The sequence below is a fragment of the Solea solea genome, chromosome 20 (assembly GCF_958295425.1).
Source record: "Solea solea chromosome 20, fSolSol10.1, whole genome shotgun sequence".
NCBI lineage: Eukaryota > Metazoa > Chordata > Actinopteri > Pleuronectiformes > Soleidae > Solea > Solea solea.
The window spans coordinates 9,983,708-10,004,067 of NC_081153.1; the positions used below are offsets into that span (position 1 = coordinate 9,983,708).

Genomic DNA, 20,360 nt, shown 5'->3' on the forward strand with positions numbered 1-20,360 from the left:
TGAGAGCCACTGCAGCTCCCTGACGTAATAGGGAAAGGAGGGGGCGACTATCTTTTTTTTTTCGCCATTAGATAGCTGTAGATATTACATACTGAACCTTTTAAATGAGGAGAAATATCCGAGAGACAGATGGTTTGAAATAGTAGTGAAGGAAGACATTTAAAAAATCCTCTCAACAGAGGAGGAAGTCTACGATACCACCTATCTCCCAATTACAATTCTGTCCTTTCATCGCTTCCCAGCAAACAACCAGTCTAATCTAGTGTCATGTGACTTCGGGCGACTCCAACACTTAAATGACTGTCAGTAGAAACCTAGAGCTCTCTAACGACTGTAGTTGACTCTCATTGTTAGTTTCTATCACACCTCGGAGCAGTCCAATGACTGCCACTTTCAACTTTCAGAGGTGAAGAAGTTATTTGGATGAGAGATGTTTTCCAGAAATATTAATTCCAATTGCTACGGATTCAATTACTTTCAGAAAACTATGACCCAGCTGGATGAGAATCCACAAAGACATAGGAGAAACAATGTTACAGCGCCTGCAATGGAAACAAGTCACCACACTCACATCAGGAGAAAAGAGGTACGACAGTCCATCAGTTGCTCCGGGCAGAGTGAGGGCACGAATCAGGAAGATGGTTAGTACCAGGTAAGGGAAGGTGGAAGTCACATACACAGCCTGTATATTAAAAGAAAGTTACAATACAGTGGACACATTTTTAAAATTAGATTTTCTATATATTTCTCAAGGTAAACCTTCCTTTCCTATGGACTTGATGCCTCTGATGAAACAGATGTAGATCACGAACCAGGCACTGGCCAGACACACGACTATCGACCACTGTATAGAGCCATTCGTCTCAATATTAGGCGTGATGTTCAGTGTCTCACGGTACCAGAAATAATTCACTGGAGTGCTCTTCTCACACTCTTCATTGTAACCTACGCAGATGCACGTACAGGTTGGAAACAATGACAGAAGAAGGAAGATCTATACATTTCTTAGAGGGGTTAATTATTCATTTTCTTGTAACTGTCCGTGCCATCTGTGTGGTTATGCAAACCTGTGTGGCAATTCATCTATCGGAGGCAGCCAGAAAGACAGACTGGCGGGTGTTTTGTTACCTGTGCGATTCTCATTTAGAGGACAGTGGCTCCACGGCAGCGGATCTTGGAAGGAGTTAAAGAAGTACCAAAGCACCCAGGCCATGAGGGTGTTGTAGAAAATACACACCAGGAATGACACAACCATGGAGGCGATGCCTGCGTATGAAAATATTTAAAACAAATAATATGATACATTTTAAATCACCAAAAATATTGAATAGTGTGAGTTTTTCCTCATTAATGTTATGTTTTTTTTTGCTCGTCACATAGGAGAATTTCTGGCAGAAAGGCTTTCCATCATGGAACAAATATGTTCGTTTTATAAATGTAAGTTCTTCTGCTGCCTAAATGTAACTTAACTCTGACTAAAAAACTGAAAATAACGAGAAAGGGAAGGAAAGACAATCTAAACAAGTCAATATCAACATTTGTCGCTCCTCCTGGTACACAGTCCTGCTTCCTCCATTGCAAACCTCTATATATTCTGCATATTAAAGTTATTAAACAGTACAGTCTTGGGGTTTCTATTCGGCTATGCATAACTGACATAACTGTACCTGCATTTTGGCCAGTAGGTACAAATACGCATCATACTGCAATGGATGATGCATTTTAGTTCAAATTAATATTCTTGAAACAAATTACTCAAATGTTATCCTGCTAATCTGTTTAGTTGTTAGTAACAGAAGTGAAGAGTGAGAGAAAAAACCTTCTTCGTTTAGTTTTTACTAAGTTCACCTACCGACCCCACCCAGCAGTGGTGAGATGGTGTTCCAAGCACCAATGCTGCCCAGGTGGAGCCTTTGTCCTATTGCCATCTCCAGGTAGAGCAGGGGCAGCCCCTCAAACACTAAAGCGATGAGGTAGGGGATGAGGAATGCACCTGAAGATGATAAGTGAACATAAACAGCAGCTGAATTATCCACATACTTTGTTTTTTAAAGATCATCAGTGGCAATTTAAGTTGGAGAACACTGCACTGCACAACATGATCACCAGGAAGTATTTTTGTTCTGTTTTCCAGGTTCTTGAAAACATGAGTGGACCTGAATCAGGCAAGTACAAATTACATTACTCCTTACTACATGTGTAAATAGGCTAAGGCAAGAGTAGCCATAAAAATGTAGAAGACTAAATTATCTCACAAATTATAGTTGTATCGAGACTCATAATCTCGGTGTGTGAAGTTGATAGACTTGTGCACATTTCAGGGATCAGCTGAACTTTACTCTGACCCTGGTCCTTTACAATTCTGTGGCTTTAGAGCCAAAGATATCACAGTGACAGCTATAGAGAAGTAAATACTGGAATTTAAGATAAGTGGGGGAAAAAAAGCTTCCTGATGCTCCCTGTAATTAAACACACAAAGATAAGGCCATGATCTGATACCACGCACAATGGTCCTTTTGTTAATAACTGGGGACTATTCGACAACATTTCGGATAAAACGCACAAGCTCTCTCACAGCAAATGCAGTCAAGTTGTGGAGTAATATGAAATGGGGAAAATTAAAAGTTAAGATAGTGTCTTACCTCCTCCATAGATTTGACAAAGGTAGGGAAAACGCCAAATATTTCCAAGTCCAACTGCAAAACCAATGCATGTCAACATGTACTGGACCTTGTTGTCCCACTGGGGTCTCTCCTCAGAGTCTTTTGCACCGCTCATTTTCAGCTGGTCGAAAGACTTGATACAACCAAGTTCTGCCCCAAGGATTCAGCTCTAGTAATCCCTGCATACACTTCAATCAGATAGTGTAGTTTTCATTTAGTGGAGAATTGCTGCTCTGATCTCAGATCTGTCAGGTCTTGAGTGGTTCACTTAAAGTGATGTCCAGCACCTTACTCTCGTCTTCTATCTGACCAGCTTCAGGGGGCTGTCCTTCACTGTCCAATCAGATTCAGCAGTGAGTCAGAGACTCTGGAGTTTATTGTTTTTTTTTTCTTAAGCGATCAGGCCAAAAACAAGAGACGGAGAAGCATCAGGCGGTGTGATTTAGTGTCTAAACTACCCCGTTTGTTTAAATGGTGTGCGTGTCCTCAAATTAAAAGGTAGAACTATTACGAGGATGTAATCACTGAAAAAATTGTTCATTGTGATGAAGTTGTGTCATCACCAACCTATTGAAGTATGTTGATTCAAACAAAAATGGCAGCGCTTCTTATTAAAACTCTAAATATTAAAAAGATTATTATTTAAAAATCAGCCATTTCACCAGCATGCTAACATAGTATTTATCTCAACAACTGTATAGTACTACAAATGACACACACAAATATAACCTCCTTGGCAGATGTAAACACTGAAAACCAAATAAGTGTAGAAGAAATATATTGACATTAGATGGCTGACACCTAAGATGAATGAAAGACTGTGAGAAGTTGCTTGACTGTTCCAAACAGGTATTTTTATCTGATCAATCTAGAGATTATTTATAATTAGCCTCATAATGTTTTCGAGATCCCATTAATTAATCAGTAAGTCTACTTTGCAATAAAGTCATCCACAAACACTTGCTTAGTAATAATACTATAAATAACAAAACAGAAACCTGCATTAATTATCGCAAATCAGAGCCTAGTTTATCACAGATAGTTTACTAATAATGGCAATCAAACCATTTAACTGATACAATATCGTCACAGACTAACTACTGTAGCTACTGTGGTGGAATATGACCCTGGATGTACAGTCAAGTACATACATGTTTGGACACATGACACATTTTTGGTATATTTGTCACCGTACACAACCACAAAGTTTTAAAAATAAACACTTTCAGCTTTAATTCAAGCGGTTGAATTAGTGCATTAACCATTAAGGAATTCCAGTGATTTTTTTTTATGCCTAGTCTTCCATTTTCAGTGGCTCAAAATGAATTGGATTGGCAGGCAGTTTCATGACCTGATGTGGCCTAATATGTCGTCATTCCTCCACACATTAAGCAGATAAAAGGTCTGGTGTTTGATAGCTGTTCAGTGGAATCCTTAATTAGAGGTAAAACGAGAGTAGGGCTAACCAGTTAATTGAAATTTGATCAAAATCCTAATATGGCCAGAGGTGCAATATTTCTCAAACCCTAAATGAGTGTCACATTACCGTCTTAGATGAAATATTGTGTTGACCTATGCACGTATTCTACAGACTTCAGAAAACATGTTTCTCACAGATCTACACAAATATCACACAGTGATAGAAAAACCCCTTCACAATGTCCAGTCAGGTCAAAAGGTCTACACATTCACAAATGCCAATGCAGAGGTGACAAGGACTGCTAACACTTAATAACTAAAAAGCCAGATTACAATCCATATCAAATCTGATATATTAAATATCTGGCTTGTACCAGAATAATGGAGAGGTGTTTACGATCCAAAGCTTTCAAATCACAATCTACAAATCTACTGTAAATATCGATACCATTCTTGCCAGTGCGACTGGTATTGTGACTCAAACACAGGAAACTTTCATGACTATATTATTTTAAATCTTAAAGCCATAATTATCTTGTAAGAACTTTGTATATGGCAACATTTTTTAAAAACATAGGTCAAATGACACTGTACAGTAGTAAAATGCTTCCTAAATGAAGCAGAAACAAGGCTTTTGCAAACTTTTGGCTTAGAAAAGAGCGATGAACATCTGTAGTTTTGCATTCATATTGCTTCAAAGAGTTGTCTGTTTCTGCCACCTGCTGGTGTAAAAATGCTTCTTCAACGCCATGATACTGTGCAGTAATGAGTCAAAGCAAATCTACTCTTTATTTTATAGACGGGTGCAATAAACAATATTTTTGGGCCTATAGTAATGCAGAGTCAGTGTTAGATTAGATATTTTATTGTCATTGTAAGATTATACAACAACTGCAGGTGCACTGTCAGGATACAGACTCATACATTCATGTGTTCCAACTTACTTTCATTTAACCCCACAATCATTCCGTCACTGCCGACACATGCATTTTAAAGAGGTAATTTAGTAAAACAATTTCCATTTCACAATAATAATGCAGGTGCTGTAGTGTAATGTTGGCAGGTTTGGGAGTTTATTGCTCAGTGTGATGATGGCTCTGGGGTAAATACTGTTCAGGATACTGTGTGGTGTGTGTTTTAATGGATCCGTATGAGCAGTGTGCAGAACACTTGAGTCTTTAAACAATGGTATTGTTATTAATGATTAACTTTTAATGAGCATATGTAGCCACATATTGTACGAGGTGTGCTACTAGCCAGCGGCAACCGAGCTTCTGGAGCATCCATGCAGAGAGGTTCTATTTTGCTTCTGTCCCTGCCGGTGTGTTGTGGATGATTTTTATAATATGTTGTAAATATCTATATTATATTAGAGCCACACAACTGTTACCTTGCTGCAAAAAGACCCAGGTCTGTGATCCAGTCGGAACTAGAGCCTTTCTGTATGTTCTGAAACATTTTGTGGACACTTCTGTGTGTTTTCAGTCATACTCCAACCTGTTTGTAGCCTGTCTCACTCTGTTAGTGCAATATTGTTGTCTCCGTCTTTCTTAGAATTTAATTAAAATTAATCACTTCCTTTCTCCGGGTTCTCCAGCTTCCTTTCACAGTCCAAAAACATGCAATATATTGGGAATTATGTAAATTGGTCACTCTAAATTTATTGTAGGTGTGGCTGTGAGAGTGAATGTTTGTTTGTCTCTATGTGGTCCTGTGATGGACTGGTCAACTGTCCAGGGTGTCCCCTGCCTATCGCCCTATGTCAGCTGAGATTGGCACATCACCGCCCACGAAGCGATAGAAAATGGATGGATGGATGGATTACACAGAAGGCTTGTGTGTTTCATTGTGATGATAAACTATTACATAAACACAGGAAGCAACTGTGAGTTGTCATGTGAGGTCAGGTCCTAATAGGTCCAGCATATGTATGGCCTCTCTATTGATTTGAAAAGCTAACAACCCTTGGTGATGACCATGGAGAGGTTTCCTAAGTGTCAATGCAGTAGGGGTTGTGTTCAGGGGGAACCGAGGACCTCTTGAGCCCATGACAGATCAGTTTGTAGATGGGCACCATAGGGATGGAAACCACAGGGACTACGCAGAGGAGGACGATTATGGCACAGACCCAGTCTGGGTATGGCTTCATTTCAGTTTGGGGGAATAATTCCTGTAGAAACGGACAAAAAGAAACATTTAAAATGTTTAACCCAAGAAAATACCGTAATATATGCCAACACCTTATTCTGCTTACTTATTATTACTTACATAAGCTGGGTTCCATGCAGAATAGCTGAGGCGTTGCTGTACCTCCACAACCACATAGGCAATCATCACCAGTATTAGCAATAAAGGACTGATCACCATCCAGCATGCCCTCCAAAAGATGTTGGGCTTCTTCCCAGTCATGAACTGGATATCTTCACTGAAACTATCAAGAAATCAAAACATGGGGGTTCAAATTGTACTTGAATCTGACGACAGAAAACTACATTGGTTTGTTGAAATGGAGGAAGAAGAAATGGGAAATACGTTTTCATTCCCCGAACATAAGAGGCTCCAATGAGCTCCATTGTTGCAATGATGAGTAGAGGTACGGAGCCCACATAGCTGTTAAAGACCTCGAGCCAGTAGTTCCCTGAACCCATTGTGAAGATGAGAGCCGTCAGGAAGGCAATCAAGCAGACAATGGCTATAAAAGAAAGAAAGGGAACTTTTATGAAAACTAATTCAAAAGCGACACAATTTTATTATTATTATTTTTTTATTTTTTTTTATTTAAAAAACATTTTGTATAAGATCTAAATGTACCTGTAACAAGTTCTTTTGGGATGCACTTAGGCACCAGATTGAGGTCGTTGATGGGTGTGAGCACTCCCTCCAGGTTGCCAAACATGGTGGAGAGGCCCAAGCTGAAGAGCATAATGAAGAACAGTACGGCCCATACCTGCGAGCCTGGCATCTCTATCACTGCCTCGGTGAACACAATAAAAGCCAGGCCAGTACCTGAAACACTCTGTGGAGGAAGATTAAAAGAAACTAATGACGAAACAGAAACTGACTGTGTTTAACTGGCACATGATGTACTGTACTCTGGGAAAGAAAGGGGAGGAAAGAGTCGATCATAGCCAGGATTTAGGGGAAGACAAACATTAGAAAGATTAGACATGTTTTTAAAATTCTAGTACCTGGTCAAGAAATTTTTTAAGGTCACAGTGCCTCAGGTGCAAACTGGCCACCTCAGTCTGGGTTAGATTTTTAAGCCAATGCTCATAGTTGTCCACTGTAATGTTCTGGTCTGATAAGTCAAAGTGATTGGTCAGAGCAAAGATGTTTCTGCAGAGGAGATACAAAAGTTCATTGGTACTTGGAAGCAAAGAAGATGTTTTGAATTTTTACTGATGTGCATACATACTCTTGTAGGCAGGCGTTAAAGACACTGTTGGCTTTAAATCCCAGAATAGAGAAGATTGGTATAGAGGCGTATAGAGATGTGGCGCTGTTTAGTAGTCCTACTATAAGTGTATCCCTCTCACAATTGTTTCTAAAAGACACAGAACACAATCAAAGGCAAGTTCAAGTGCATTATGTGTTTCACGGGACACGTGTGTAGGCTTAGTTCTTACTTCTCATCATTATAGCTGGCGAAAGCTATGAGACCTCCAAATGCCACAGAAAGAGAGAAGAAGATCTGGGTGGCAGCATCTAGCCACACACGAGGGTTCTTCAGTATTTTCCACTGTAGTGAGCATAAAGATAACGCGTCAGATTGTTGCTTTTGTCGTAGAAGAAACAATCTTACATCAATTGTAGAAATTCACCAATCATTCACCACACTTACATCAGGAGATAAGAGGTACAGCAGTCCATCAGTAGCTCCAGGCAGAGTGAGGCCACGAATCAGGAAGGCAGTGAGCACCAGGTAAGGGAAGGTCGATGTCACATACACAGCCTGTATATTAAAAAAAACGGTTATTTGATACAATGGACACTTTTTTAAATTCGTTTCTGTATGTTTTCTCAGGGTAAACTGACCTTTCCCATGGACTTGATGCCTTTGATAAAACAGATGTAGACCACGCACCAGGCACTGGCCAGACACAGGACTATCCACCATTGCATAGAGCCGTTCGTCTCAATATTAGGCGTGATGTCCAGGGTCTTGCGGTACCAGAAATAATTCCCTGCAGTGCTCTTCTCACACTCCTCACTGTCACCTACACAGATACATGTACAGGTTGGAAAACATTAACAAAGGAAGATCTATATTTCTTAATAGGATAGAATTATTGGCTTTGGTTTTGTACCTGAATGTTGGCTGAATGTTATATATTTTCATATCAGTTTCTTGTCGTATGTTATAGTATCTGCTGCATAGCAAAACTTTCGCTAAAAGAATAGCTCATCATTTCATTTTATTTGGCGTATCCTTTTGTGCCATAGAACAATCTGATGCTGTCAACTTTGATAGTTTAGTAAGTTCAAGGTAAATCCAGACATCGACTTAAAATAAAACAAATTAACTTATTACACTGCAGGTTAACAGTGTGTGTGACAATGAAGTCATCATGGGCAGGTGGAATGACAGACAGGTGGATCTTTGTTACCTGTGCTGTTGTCCCACAGTGGACAATGTCTCCACGGCAGCGGGTTTCGGAAGGAGTTAATGAAGTACCAGAGCACCCAGGCCATGATGGTGTTGTAGAAAACACATATCAGGAATGACACCACCATGGAGGCAATGCCTGCATATTGAAGTAATTTAATTAAAGCACATACAACAGCATGTGAAAATAATATTGAATAGTTTTTAAGTCCAACAATCTCCCATCCTTCCATTATCTACCGCTTGTTATTGCACTTAAGTTAATATTAACATTCTTCGTAAGAAATGACTTCAGGATTTAAAAGAGGTAACAGAAGTGGAAAAACAAAATGAAACTGTGTAATAGTTTTTACTAAGTTTACATACCGATGCCACCCAGCAGTGGTGAGATGGCGGTCCAGGCACCGATGCTGCCCTTGCGGAGCCTTTGTCCTATAGCCAGCTCCAGGTAGAGCAGGGGCAGGCCCTCGAACACTAAAGCGATGAGGTAGGGGATGAGGAACGCACCTGGAGATGATGAGTGAAAAATAAATATCCGCTGAATCATCAACTTATTTTGCTTAGAAAAAAAACAAACAGCAAAACAATTGGTTGTATGATCATTCGTGATTTTGCTCAGTGACAAATGCTTTTAATTATCATTATCTATGCTGCAAAAAATATATGTTCTAGTGTAATTGACTTGAATTCAATCACACCATTATTTGGACTTATTTACTTATTATGGCTGAAGATACTTAAGATTATGATAATGATAATAATGATAAAGTCATTTTCCCCTAATAGTGGTTATATTTTCTTGTTTTGTTTTTTTAGTAATGCTGGATAACTATGTAGTACAGAACAGTTGTGTTTTCGAGGTTCCTGAAAATAGTTCTCATCACTGTGTTTACCAAGTAGTCTAAGGAAAGATTAGCCAAAATGATGTAGGTGACTGATCTCAAAGATGAGGTCAAACAGGCTGAGCTGCGTCTGAAACTACAAGTCTCAGTGTATGAAGTTGATAGATTTGTGCACGCTTCAAGGATCAACTGTTGGTTTAACTTTACCCTGACCCTGGTCCTTTAGGAATGTGTGGCCCTCGAGCCTGATATCACATGCAGAGCTATGAGGAAGTAAATACTGGAATCTAAGCCAGTGAGGGTTGAAAAGCTTCCTGCTCCCTCTGTGATGAATCACACAAAGATAAGGCTCACCATTTTCCATGCGCATTGTCCCATTTGTTATTGACTTATAAAACCATGGCTATTGGTAAACATGTGATACAGTAATGAAATTGCCCACAGCAATAAAATAGATGATGTAAACTTCTTCTAAGCTTCTTACCTCCTCCATAAATTTGGCAAAGGTAGGGAAAACGCCAAATATTCCCAAATCCAACTGCAAAGCCAATGCATGTCAACAGGTACTGGACCTTGTTGTCCCATTTGGGTCTTTCCTGTTCCACAGAAATATTTTTCATGCTGATCCTCAGTTTAGTGACAATAATTCAGGGGCTACAAGAGCTATCCTTCACTGTCTAGTTAGATTCCACTTTGAGTAGAGCCTTGAGAGTTTATTGGTTTTTATGAAGAAGACAGACTGAAAACAAGAGACAGACGGAGAGATCATATGAACATCAGGTGTTCAGGATTAAGTGTTTAGATTTAAGCATAGGTGAAACTGTGAGTAAAGAAACTGTCAACCATTTAGATATATATTCCGTTTTAAAGATTTATGTTGTATTATTGTATTGATCACTTAGTAGCTGTTATGCTAGAAAGACGATTTTGGATTTTTCCAAAACAGCATGAAAGGAGCTTCACACTATCAGGATACACCAGAGCGAGGTCCTTTGGTGCAAATCATGGTCTATTTTATAATTTCTGGCAGTAAAGACTGAAAGTGGTTTTGCTATCTTCAAAGCCAATCCTGAATTTGTTTACTGAGGGGTGTAATGCTACCCTCCACAAGTTGATGCTCTTAATAACAGTTCAAAGTTTCTCCTCTTTCGCTTCTTAATTTCCAACAGTTTTAGTTTTTTTTCGGCACAGATCGAAGTTCCTACCGTCAACATAGAAGAATCTTTTTGCATCTTCAAAGCCAATCCAGAATGAATTCCTTTCTTGATCAAAGTAGACTCCCAGTGCTGCCCCATTTGCATCAGAACTCGGAACTGCGACAGTGACATCATCCCTGAGTTCGCCTGACAAGTCAGAAATAACACCTGGATGCAGATGTATCTTATTCTAGCCATTGTTAGCAATACCAGGCGATAACAACCCTCTACCTCAGGGGTGTTAAAACTAGTGGCCCTCCAATCAATTACATGTGGCCCGTCCACACAGCTGCCAGCGGGGTGATGGAATATAGACAGAATATGAGACTAAATATATTTGCTTGCAATATTTTTATAATAGTAATAAGACATTCGGTTGTAATTATTGCTTTATTGAATGTATTACACTCGACATTAAATTACATGTTTTAATTATAGTTATCCTCGTCATTACTTGCTAGATTTTCTATTTATTTCTTTGTTTTTGTGCATCATAAATATGTTTTCATTGTGAAGTATGCATCATTTTATATCAAAACAAGCACTTTGAAATTTGAAATTCTGTCTGATATCATCATGGATATCTCATATTGTCCACCAGCAGCTGAACAGCTGTTTTTTTCCCTGCTTTTTTTCTCTAGACGGGCCCCCTCTTGACCAGACTAGATGCTCACTGGCCCCCAGGTCATTAGAGTTTGACACCCCTGCTTTTCACGGTAATATTTTGCACACACACACACACACACACTGTAGCAGCATGTCTACAGTTAAAAATTGAACAGTATATGAACAAAAGAAGTGCTATGATACCCATACTCCTTGGTTTTCACCTGCAAACAGTGGTTAAGGGGTTTAATTACACTATAATGAAGATGACTAGAAAGGTCTAGAGTAAATAATTGTTCTGGCTGGTGGTCACTAGGAGCAATAGGGGGGATGTTATCACTGATGAGCAGTGCAGTGTCACAAAGAAAATATTGCTTATTTAACATTATACCATAGATTATGGAGAATAAGTCTCTCATTAACATCAACATTTGACACCACAAATACAGCTGTATATAAAGCAGTTGATTTAAACGAGTTTCCCTATTTTATTGGAAAAAAACAAATGTACAAAAACACTGGCAGAGTTATCCAAATTAGTGAAAAAAGAGACAGAATGACAGAATTGCGTTGAATTTGAGCAGCTCCACAAAGTTCCTGCCACCTGCTGGGGTACAAATGCTTCTGCAAAACCCCCCATATGGTCTGATATTGTCAAAGCAAAGCTACAGCAAATTTAATTTAGTGGCAGGTGCAATGAAGAAAAACATGCACTAATAGTCGAGCATATTTATTAAATCTTATACTTTATTAATCTAAATCTTATACTTTATTATTATTACAGACAATAATAAACAAGAAACGTTCAGAAACTAAGAAGTACAATTTACAAAAGACTGTTTTCCTGTGTCACTTAAGAAAGGAGGACAACAAATTAATAGCACATTACACACGTGACACTGTATTTTTTTCTGCAGTAAACAAAGACCAGTCTACATAATGTGTACATGGGCACAACCAGACTTGGTACTCCGGCCAAAACAAATATGACCGCACTGACCCAGGCAGGATATGGTATTGAAGCCAGAGACGGAAACTTCTCCTGTGAACCACAAAAGGTAGAATTAGTAAACAAAAGTCCTTGTTATTATCACAATACAACATTAACCATCCTTTTCATGGTGACCCTGAGATCAGGTCTGACGATCACAGATATACTGTTGATAGTTAGTGAGCTTACAGAACTGGGATCCCAGACTAAGTGAGTAAGTTCCTCTTGAGCTTGAATCACCATGTAGAAAACTAAGATAACCAGGATGATTACGGGACTGATGAACCTCCACGTAATCTGCCAGAATATGGATGGCTTATATCCGATCATGAACTTCAAGTCCTCGTTCAACCTGAAACGTGAGAGGGATTTTATTAATATGAGAATATAACCTTGTTTAAAGGTCCAGTGTGTAACATTTAGGATGGATTTATTGGCAGAAACTGAATCTATTTTTGATTTAAGTATTAAATTGCTTTAATGTAAAAGATTATTTGTGCTGTAGGCAAGGGCCTTGGTTAAAAGAGACCGTCACCATGTTTCTGACACCCTTGTTCATGCCCAAAGGCCACCGTAGTTCCCTGGCACGCTTGGGAAACTAGCGAGTGGGGCAGGAAGTCAAATACCGATACAACATTAACTTTCAGGTTTTTCTTTTCAGAAGAAACACACATTAATCGACACAGTGGACAATAGTTTAAAAATCAGAAGAAAGCTTGCGCCGTCCTTCTGTCCCATTTGGAACAGAAAGAGGCACAGATTTCTGTTGTCTATTTTGTTTCGACTTCTTGTTTTGTTTTTATGTAGGTGTGGCCTGAAATCCATTTAGATATAATGTCAACAGTCATGCTGTCAGTCAGGAAGATCAGATACAAATCTGATTTGGGCTGCAGTAAAACAAGGCCTTTGTTATGTGTTTGTGTCCTGGCAAAGGTATCAAAACATACAAGTTACAAAGACAAATCATCATGAGGTGTTATTTTAAAACTATTGTAGTTGGTAATGTGGTCATTTTAGAACATCATTTGCAAATACAGGAGCTTTGTGCACTAACCTGTCTATGCCATAGACGTGCACAACAGCTATCAACTCGAAAAATCCAATGGTCAGGAGTGGAATAGATCCAGCAAAGCTGTCAAAGAGGGTTACCCAATAAAACCCTGACCGCTGTGCAAATATGAGGGAAATGATGAAGGCCAGAAAACATGTTGTCCCTGAATCACACACACACAAAAATCCAGTTAAAGAGAAATCACAGAATCCAGTCAACTTGGGTTGCACAGCTAAAAGGTTTTAAGTAAACACAGCAAATACCAGTTACGGCTTCTTGGGGCCATTTTTTAGGAAACACGTTCAAGTCTCTCAGGGGTACCACCACTCCTTCAATGTTGCAAAAAAGGCTTGAAATCCCCAAGCAGAGAAGCATGAAGAAAAAGAGGACAGACCAGAACGGGGAACCGGGCATCTTTGTAATGGCCTCTGCGAACACAATAAAGGCCATACCTGTTCCCTCCACTCCCTACAAAAACAAACCATCAAGATAAGAATAAACAACGATAGTAAAAACAAAGTTATTAATAGGATGACATCACTAAATATAGTTACCTCGCTGAGAAATGTGTGCATGTCACACGTTTTGATATCCAGTCCAAGAACAATGTCAGGATAGGAGCTGTTGAGGCGATTGTACGCCGCCTCGTAGTTGCTTATGGTGATGTTATCTTCATGGAGATCAAATGCATTGATCATCGTCATGATGTTCCTAGAAGCAAACAACGTCACCACTGAGTCGGACTGCACCGAGTCTGCATCGACACACGATAGAGCGGATCTTTTGGTTCTATCGCAGTTACCTGACGTCACAATATTTTCCTCAGTGATAAACAACAGCTGATTTTCAAGACAAAAACATACACACACGTAAAAAGAAGAATCATATGTGGTAATGCTTAAAACAAATTGATAATCCTCTTACCCTACAACCTGAGAGCTGCCCACTGGACTTTATGGTCACTCCTTTTATATAGAGTTTATTTAGATCCTGTAATTCAGTGCCAGTGACAAGTTACCGGTAATTGCTTCATATCCATATGCTTGTAAACACAGTGCTGTGTGGTATGTTTCTGTTTGTTCAATTATCCCCGGCTGAAAGCTTACTCTCAGTTTGACCAAATCATAGTTGTTGCGATGGGGGGGAAAAAAATTTAGCACCACTTCGAGCTGCTGTAAAAATTGTTAACAGTTTTTCTCCATAACCAAATCCTTGCTCTCAATTTCAAGTGTAACATGTTGCCATGAAATTAAAATTTACAATCAAAATACTTATGAAAAAGAAAGAAAAGATACTTCTAGGGAAATCAAACATGTAACAGATCCTGGGACTACTCACTGACACAAGGTACTCACTGACTAACACAATTGTCATATTTCTCAGTGGCCCTGAAGCCGATCATGGTGTAGGTGACTGTGGCAGCAAAGATAGAGGTCATGCCAGTAACTGCAGTCAACATCACAGCATCTTGCATGCAGTTGTTGCTTGGTAAGAGAAAAAAAAAAAGCAAAGTACTCAGGACACATCATATCTGATAAGGACTTCTCCATGTTTGAACTGCTGTTTGGTTAACGTGACTTCTAAATGTTCCTTACTGAACAGGATTGTAGCTTGAGAAGGAGATAAGGCCTCCCCACGCTATACTGAAGGCATAAAAGACCTGGGCTCCTGCATCCAGCCAGGTTGATGCTTGTAACAGCTCATCCACCTACAAGTAAGAGGCACACGTTACTGTCTGTCCATGTTTCACTGCAGAGGTAATGCTTTGACGATCGTGATTTGCAACATACGTCTGGTGTGAAGAGGAACTTGACTCCATTCAGGGCTCCTTTAAGAGTCAGTCCTCGGACCAGGAAGATGGCTAGCACTACGTAGGGCAGGATGGCAGTGACGTACACTGCCTGAGGTCACGACAAGATAAGAAAGTGAACTAACAGTGATTGATTTAAGGTCCAGTGTGGAATTTTTGGGAGGCTTCAACGACGGACAGTGAATATACTACCCCTTAGTATATTGGTATAAGTGTGCAATCTTTTTATAAAATAAAAATAATTTTGGGCATGCCTTGCTTTAAAGAGGCCGGTATCTTGCATTGCCATGTGTCTACACAGGCCAAACGTACAAATTAGCCAGAGTGTGCAATTTGCATTTTGAAGCAGAAACTTACTATGCAAGTGAAGAAGAACAACATCCTTTCTGGTATGGAAGGGCCACCGTAGTTCCCTGATTCCCTTGGGAACGCGAAGAGTGAGCGGAGGAGTCATCCTTGCTTCACAGAGACTGCCGTCCAGTAATGCCACGTTTCTATGACGGCGCGAATGGACGTGCATTTTCATATTTCTGAAGTGGAAGCTTACTACGCAAACAAAGAAGAGAGTGGCTCTGTCCATATGTAACTCGATGCATAAACCAATGATTTACAGGGAGGAAATTCTGCAGAGAGAAGGGGAGAAATGAAGAGTGGAGAAAGTTTTTTTCTGGTATGCAAAGGCCACCGTAATTACCCGACACACTTGGAACCATAGACATATAAAAGTAGACGCCATGCTGGTTGTGTTTGCCTATTGCAGCAATACAGTAGCATGTTTCCTGTCTTAGTATGGGCAAGTCTGCCCAGTAAACCAATAAAAGTAGAAACTGTGGACACCTTCTGTGTACTACTCCCGAATCCCTCTGAGATATTAGCAAAAGTCGAGCAGTGTTTACAGCATAGCAATAAGGCATGCTTCCAGCTCTTAATGCCACTCCCAAGATGACTCATTCTCCAGCAGTCTAGGGGGCGTCTACATATGTCGATCCTTGGGAAAGGAAGGTGCTGATTGGAGAAGTCCTCCTTTTGTTGCATTTTGCAGTCTCACCATTAGATTTCACAAATTCTACACACTGGACCTTTAAAGCATTGTGTAAACAGCTAGTTCAACAAACCTTGCCGGAAGTGCCAATCCCCTGCATGTAGCACAAACAGATGACAGACCAAGCAGCGACAAGACAGACCACTATAGGCCAGTGGATTCCTCCAGAGTCAGCTATAGACGCCGTACTATTCAGAGTCACCCGGTAAAAGAAGTAATCCACTGTGGAGCTCTCTTGACACTCGGGTACAAATCCTGCAGAAGCCCAAAAAGTTAGGCGATCATGAGTAGATTTCAACGTTCTTACTGTGTGTCTGTGTCTTTAAAAACATACCTGTCCCATTTTCATTAAGAGGACACTGTGTCCAAGGCAGTGGGCTTTGAAAGGAATTGAAGAAATACCACATGATCCAGGCTATTAAGGTGTTGTAGTACAGTGCAACCAGAAGGGACACCAGCATGGAGGCTATGCCTGAGAGACAGCAGCATTAACTGTGACGAAACACTCAATTAAAGCCATTGTCATGTTTGTTCCAGAGCCTCTTTTACTTACCGATACCGGTCAGATACGGGCTGATGGATCGCCACACTCCCACGCTGCCTTTTCTCAAACGCTGGCCGATGGCAAACTCCAGTAGCAGGAGAGGCATTCCCTCCAGCACCAGCAGAATCAGGTAGGGGATTAAAAAGGCACCTGAGAGAACCAGTGTTAGGATTGTTGAGTCACATTATAGATTAATAACATCTTAATTTTTATCATAGACTGGTTACCCCCCCCCCCAAAAAAAAATGTTCCCGCAAGAAATGTGAAATGTTATATTTAATAATAAATAAAAGAATGTTCATTTAGAAAGTCCAATCCAGTCATTGAAAAATGATTGCCCACTATGTCACACTCTTTGTGTATTGATATTTGACATTTACTATGTGACTGCTACATTTTCTACATAGATATGTGTTGATACATTTACATTTACATACATGTATATTATATCCAGTTGTGTTTTTCTTGTTTTTAATCATAATAATAATGACAATCTTGACTTGTGTGGCACCATTGAATAGTTGAGATGGAAACCCCCCTGCTAATGACTGAAAATAATATATAAAAAATGAAACTCATATTGTTGAAAATCCAATAGTCATTGGCCTGTTTGGCAGAAGATACTTACATAGGGAAATAAAACATGCAATATTAAAGTTCATATATAAACCTTTCAGCTCAATACTCCCTTCTGGAAAGGGTAACCAGAACAAGTACGGCGGGTACAACTCGACTGTCTTTCTGAAGGTTTATTCCACATACACAGTTAAACAGCAGTTAGACAGCAGTCAGTTAGTAGTTAGTTTAGACAGTTAGTAGTCAGCTACTTACTAGAGTTAGTTAGGAGTTAGAAGCCAGTCAGTTAGCTACTAACTAGAGTTAGGTAGTGGTAGTTAGTGGCAGTTCATTAGTCAGAAGTTAGTCCGGTTGTAAAACTGACAAGTCGTACAGGTTCTGATAATAGATAGATTTACAAAGCCTCTTACCAAGGCACTTACGAAGGTTAATATATAACAAAAAATGGCTTTGACAATGCACCTTAAAGGCACTTTAAAGGCAACAGAGCTTTGATACCAATTACAACAATAAACAGATAAATAGAATGAAAGATAAATAGCTTTGCATGCTAGAAAGTTCTACAGGTAGTTTGTAGGCGGAGTTAACCTCTGCGCCGAGTCAATGAGTCCATGACGTACAATAAACGCCTGTCTTTCTGGTATTTTTCCTCTCTCACTGAACTCGTGAACTCTCATGACACCCTCGTGGCCTCAACCTACCCAATTTTATCTGTTTGCTTTCCCAATTTAATTTCAGAAGAAATTATTCTGAAATGACCTTGGAACTATTAAGAGCGCTGAGTAATATTTTTTTTTTTTTAAATTTTAGATACTTTATTAATCCCCTTAGGGAAATTATTCTCTGCATTTTGACCCATCCTAGAATTAGGAGCAGTGGGCTGCCACACTGAGTAGCGCCCGGGGAGCAAGGTACCCCAGCCCTTTCGACCTGGTGGGGACTTGAAGCGGTGACCAAGCCAAGTTCCCTTTTCACTTGGCCACAGGCTGCCCAAAAAAAATAAATAAATATAAAAAAAAATTCTATATGCCTTTGGAACTACTTCATAGATGTTTTTTTTAATGAATATACTTTCTGAAAGGGAAACTACAACAAAAATAGATTGTATGCAAACAGCAGGTTGATCAAGACATGTGCTCATGACTGGACCTGGAAAACTAGTAAACTGGCTTGAGGTTTTCTAAACCTTTATATCTATATCTGTATGTTTATGTATAAGCATATGTATAAGAAAAACATATTTCCATGGTTTGTTAAATGTGTTTAAAATGCACATTTTTCATTTTCCGAAAAAACGTGCAATGTTTGTTTTGCTACTGTCTGGAGCAGAATTTCTAAACTCCCGTGAGGCTATTGAGTTGGGTGAGCCAAATCCCATAATCATTGCAACATCCAAAAACAAACACAAATCACAACAAACTGTAAAACAGTTGTAGAACCAGAGCATTAGCAGAGCGGAGATACTCACACTGATGAGTACAAAAGCTATAACTGTAAGAGTTCTGCTGAACCACATTTCTTATTGTGTTTCTATTATTTAGTATAAGTACTTTTATTCCTCTCTAACTATAGACTCCCTCCCACCGTCATGTATTCTGTTTTACTTGATTAGTTTTGAATTGAAGTTCCACTCTCTGCATCCATGCCATGAACATCAAAGTCATGACTAATCAGTCAAATCCCATTCTTTCTTAACTGAAAAAGACAAAGGACTAATGATTTCCTTGAAAGGAAAAGCATTCAATTCAAGCATTCAAATCCACCCCGGTTTAATGAAGATTAATATTAACACTGCACTGGAATTAGTCTCTCCGAGATTATGTGAAAGATGGTCTCTCACAGTCATTAAAGATCACTGAAGACGTCCATTGACTATTTGTCTTATAGCTCACCTCCTCCATGACTCTGACACAGGTAAGGGAATCGCCACACATTGCCGATCCCAATGCAGCAGCCCACACAGGTCAGGATGTACTGGGCTTTGTTGTCCCACTTGGGCCTGTCACTGGCCTCCTCCTTATCCATTCTCGCCAGGTCGTCATAGCTCAGGATCCTCAGATCCAGTCCTGGGTTGGGAAGAACCAGTCTCATGGCGACTATTCTAAAGCAGGGAGATGTTAACGCTGTCCTTGTTGTGCGTTAGACTGACAGCATGGAGTGTGAACTTGGCATGGTTGAGACACATTTATGATCTGCAACTTTATCTACAGTAGGTCAAACCAGGCGGCACAGATTCTGCACGTCTACCTATTACCTTGTTGTTGTAGTTTTGGGGCTGGTTTTATTTTTTTTTAGCTTTGTGCTTACATGGCGTATATATCCGCCTCCCAAATCACATGCTCTGTGGAAGTAGCACACATCACATAGGCAACAAGGTCATAGGTGAAACTGTACACATTCTCCAATGTGATGGCTATTGGTAAACATGTGATACAGTAATGAAATTGCCCACAGCAATGAAATAGATGATGTAAACTTCTTCTAAGCTTCTTACCTCCTCCATAAATTTGGCAAAGGTAGGGAAAACGCCAAATATTCGCAAATCCAACTGCAAAGCCAATGCATGTCAACAGGTACTGGACCTTGTTGTCCCATTGGGGTCTTTCCTGTTCCACAGAAATATTTTTCATGCTGATCCTCAGTTTAGTGACAAGGGCTACAAGGGCTATCCTTCACTGTCTAGTTAGATTCCCCTTTGAGTAGAGCCTTGAGAGTTTATTGGTTTTTATAAAGAAGACAGACTGAAAACAAGAGACAGACGGAGAGAGATCATCTGAACATCAGGTGTTCAGGATTAAGTGTTAAGATTTAAGCATCTCTGTTTTTGTGCATCATAAATATGTTTTCATTGTGAAGTATGCATCATTTTATATCAAAACAAGCACTTTGAAATTTGAAATTCTGTCTGATATCATCATGGATATCTCATATTGTCCACCCGCAGCTGAACAGCTGTTTTTTCTCCTGCTTTTTTTCTCTAGATGGGCCCCCTCTTGACCAGACTAGATGCTCAC

The 20,360-nt window shown here is 39.7% G+C and overlaps 4 protein-coding genes across 6 annotated transcripts in view; 1 reads left to right on the top strand and 3 right to left on the bottom strand.

Annotated features, from left to right (window-relative positions):
- The window catches only part of LOC131447140 (sodium-dependent neutral amino acid transporter B(0)AT3-like), a 6,624-nt gene extending 3,834 nt beyond the window's left edge, over window positions 1–2,790 (bottom strand). Inside the window, exons 1-5 of the mRNA XM_058618637.1 lie at window positions 2,643–2,790; window positions 1,853–1,993; window positions 1,129–1,266; window positions 763–945; window positions 572–681 (exon numbers count right to left, since the gene is read on the bottom strand). Of these exons, the coding sequence (XP_058474620.1) occupies window positions 572–681; window positions 763–945; window positions 1,129–1,266; window positions 1,853–1,993; window positions 2,643–2,778 (708 nt within the window). The 5' untranslated portion in view covers window positions 2,779–2,790. The remainder of the gene's footprint in view (window positions 1–571; window positions 682–762; window positions 946–1,128; window positions 1,267–1,852; window positions 1,994–2,642) is intronic.
- tert (telomerase reverse transcriptase) overlaps window positions 1–14,842 on the top strand; it is a 27,490-nt gene extending 12,648 nt beyond the window's left edge. Inside the window, exons 17-18 of one of the 3 annotated variants that reach the window (XR_009234000.1) lie at window positions 11,368–11,442; window positions 14,758–14,842. The gene's annotated coding sequence lies outside the window, so the exon portion shown is untranslated. Of the gene's footprint in view, window positions 1–481; window positions 653–753; window positions 894–11,367; window positions 11,443–12,249; window positions 12,383–14,757 lie in introns of those variants that run through there. The other 2 variants (XR_009233999.1, XR_009234001.1) reach the window with 2 other exon arrangements.
- On the bottom strand, window positions 4,982–10,897 carry LOC131447141 (sodium-dependent neutral amino acid transporter B(0)AT3-like). The gene is made up of 12 exons (XM_058618638.1): window positions 10,015–10,897; window positions 9,055–9,195; window positions 8,690–8,827; window positions 8,118–8,299; window positions 7,924–8,034; window positions 7,709–7,821; window positions 7,498–7,626; window positions 7,271–7,418; window positions 6,894–7,098; window positions 6,615–6,774; window positions 6,351–6,513; window positions 4,982–6,252 (listed from the first exon to the last, which is right to left on the bottom strand). The coding sequence occupies exons 1-12, from the start codon at window positions 10,148–10,150 to the stop codon at window positions 6,073–6,075; spliced, it is 1,806 nt and encodes a 601-aa protein (XP_058474621.1). The 5' UTR covers window positions 10,151–10,897; the 3' UTR covers window positions 4,982–6,072.
- LOC131447139 (sodium-dependent neutral amino acid transporter B(0)AT1-like) lies at window positions 12,047–19,437 on the bottom strand. Its single transcript, XM_058618636.1, has 12 exons — window positions 19,239–19,437; window positions 16,780–16,920; window positions 16,561–16,698; window positions 16,300–16,481; window positions 15,165–15,275; window positions 14,970–15,082; window positions 14,730–14,858; window positions 13,929–14,085; window positions 13,638–13,842; window positions 13,378–13,537; window positions 12,513–12,675; window positions 12,047–12,374 (listed from the first exon to the last, which is right to left on the bottom strand). The coding sequence occupies exons 1-12, from the start codon at window positions 19,435–19,437 to the stop codon at window positions 12,207–12,209; spliced, it is 1,866 nt and encodes a 621-aa protein (XP_058474619.1). The 3' UTR covers window positions 12,047–12,206.
- Window positions 19,438–20,360: the final 923 nt, after the last annotated feature.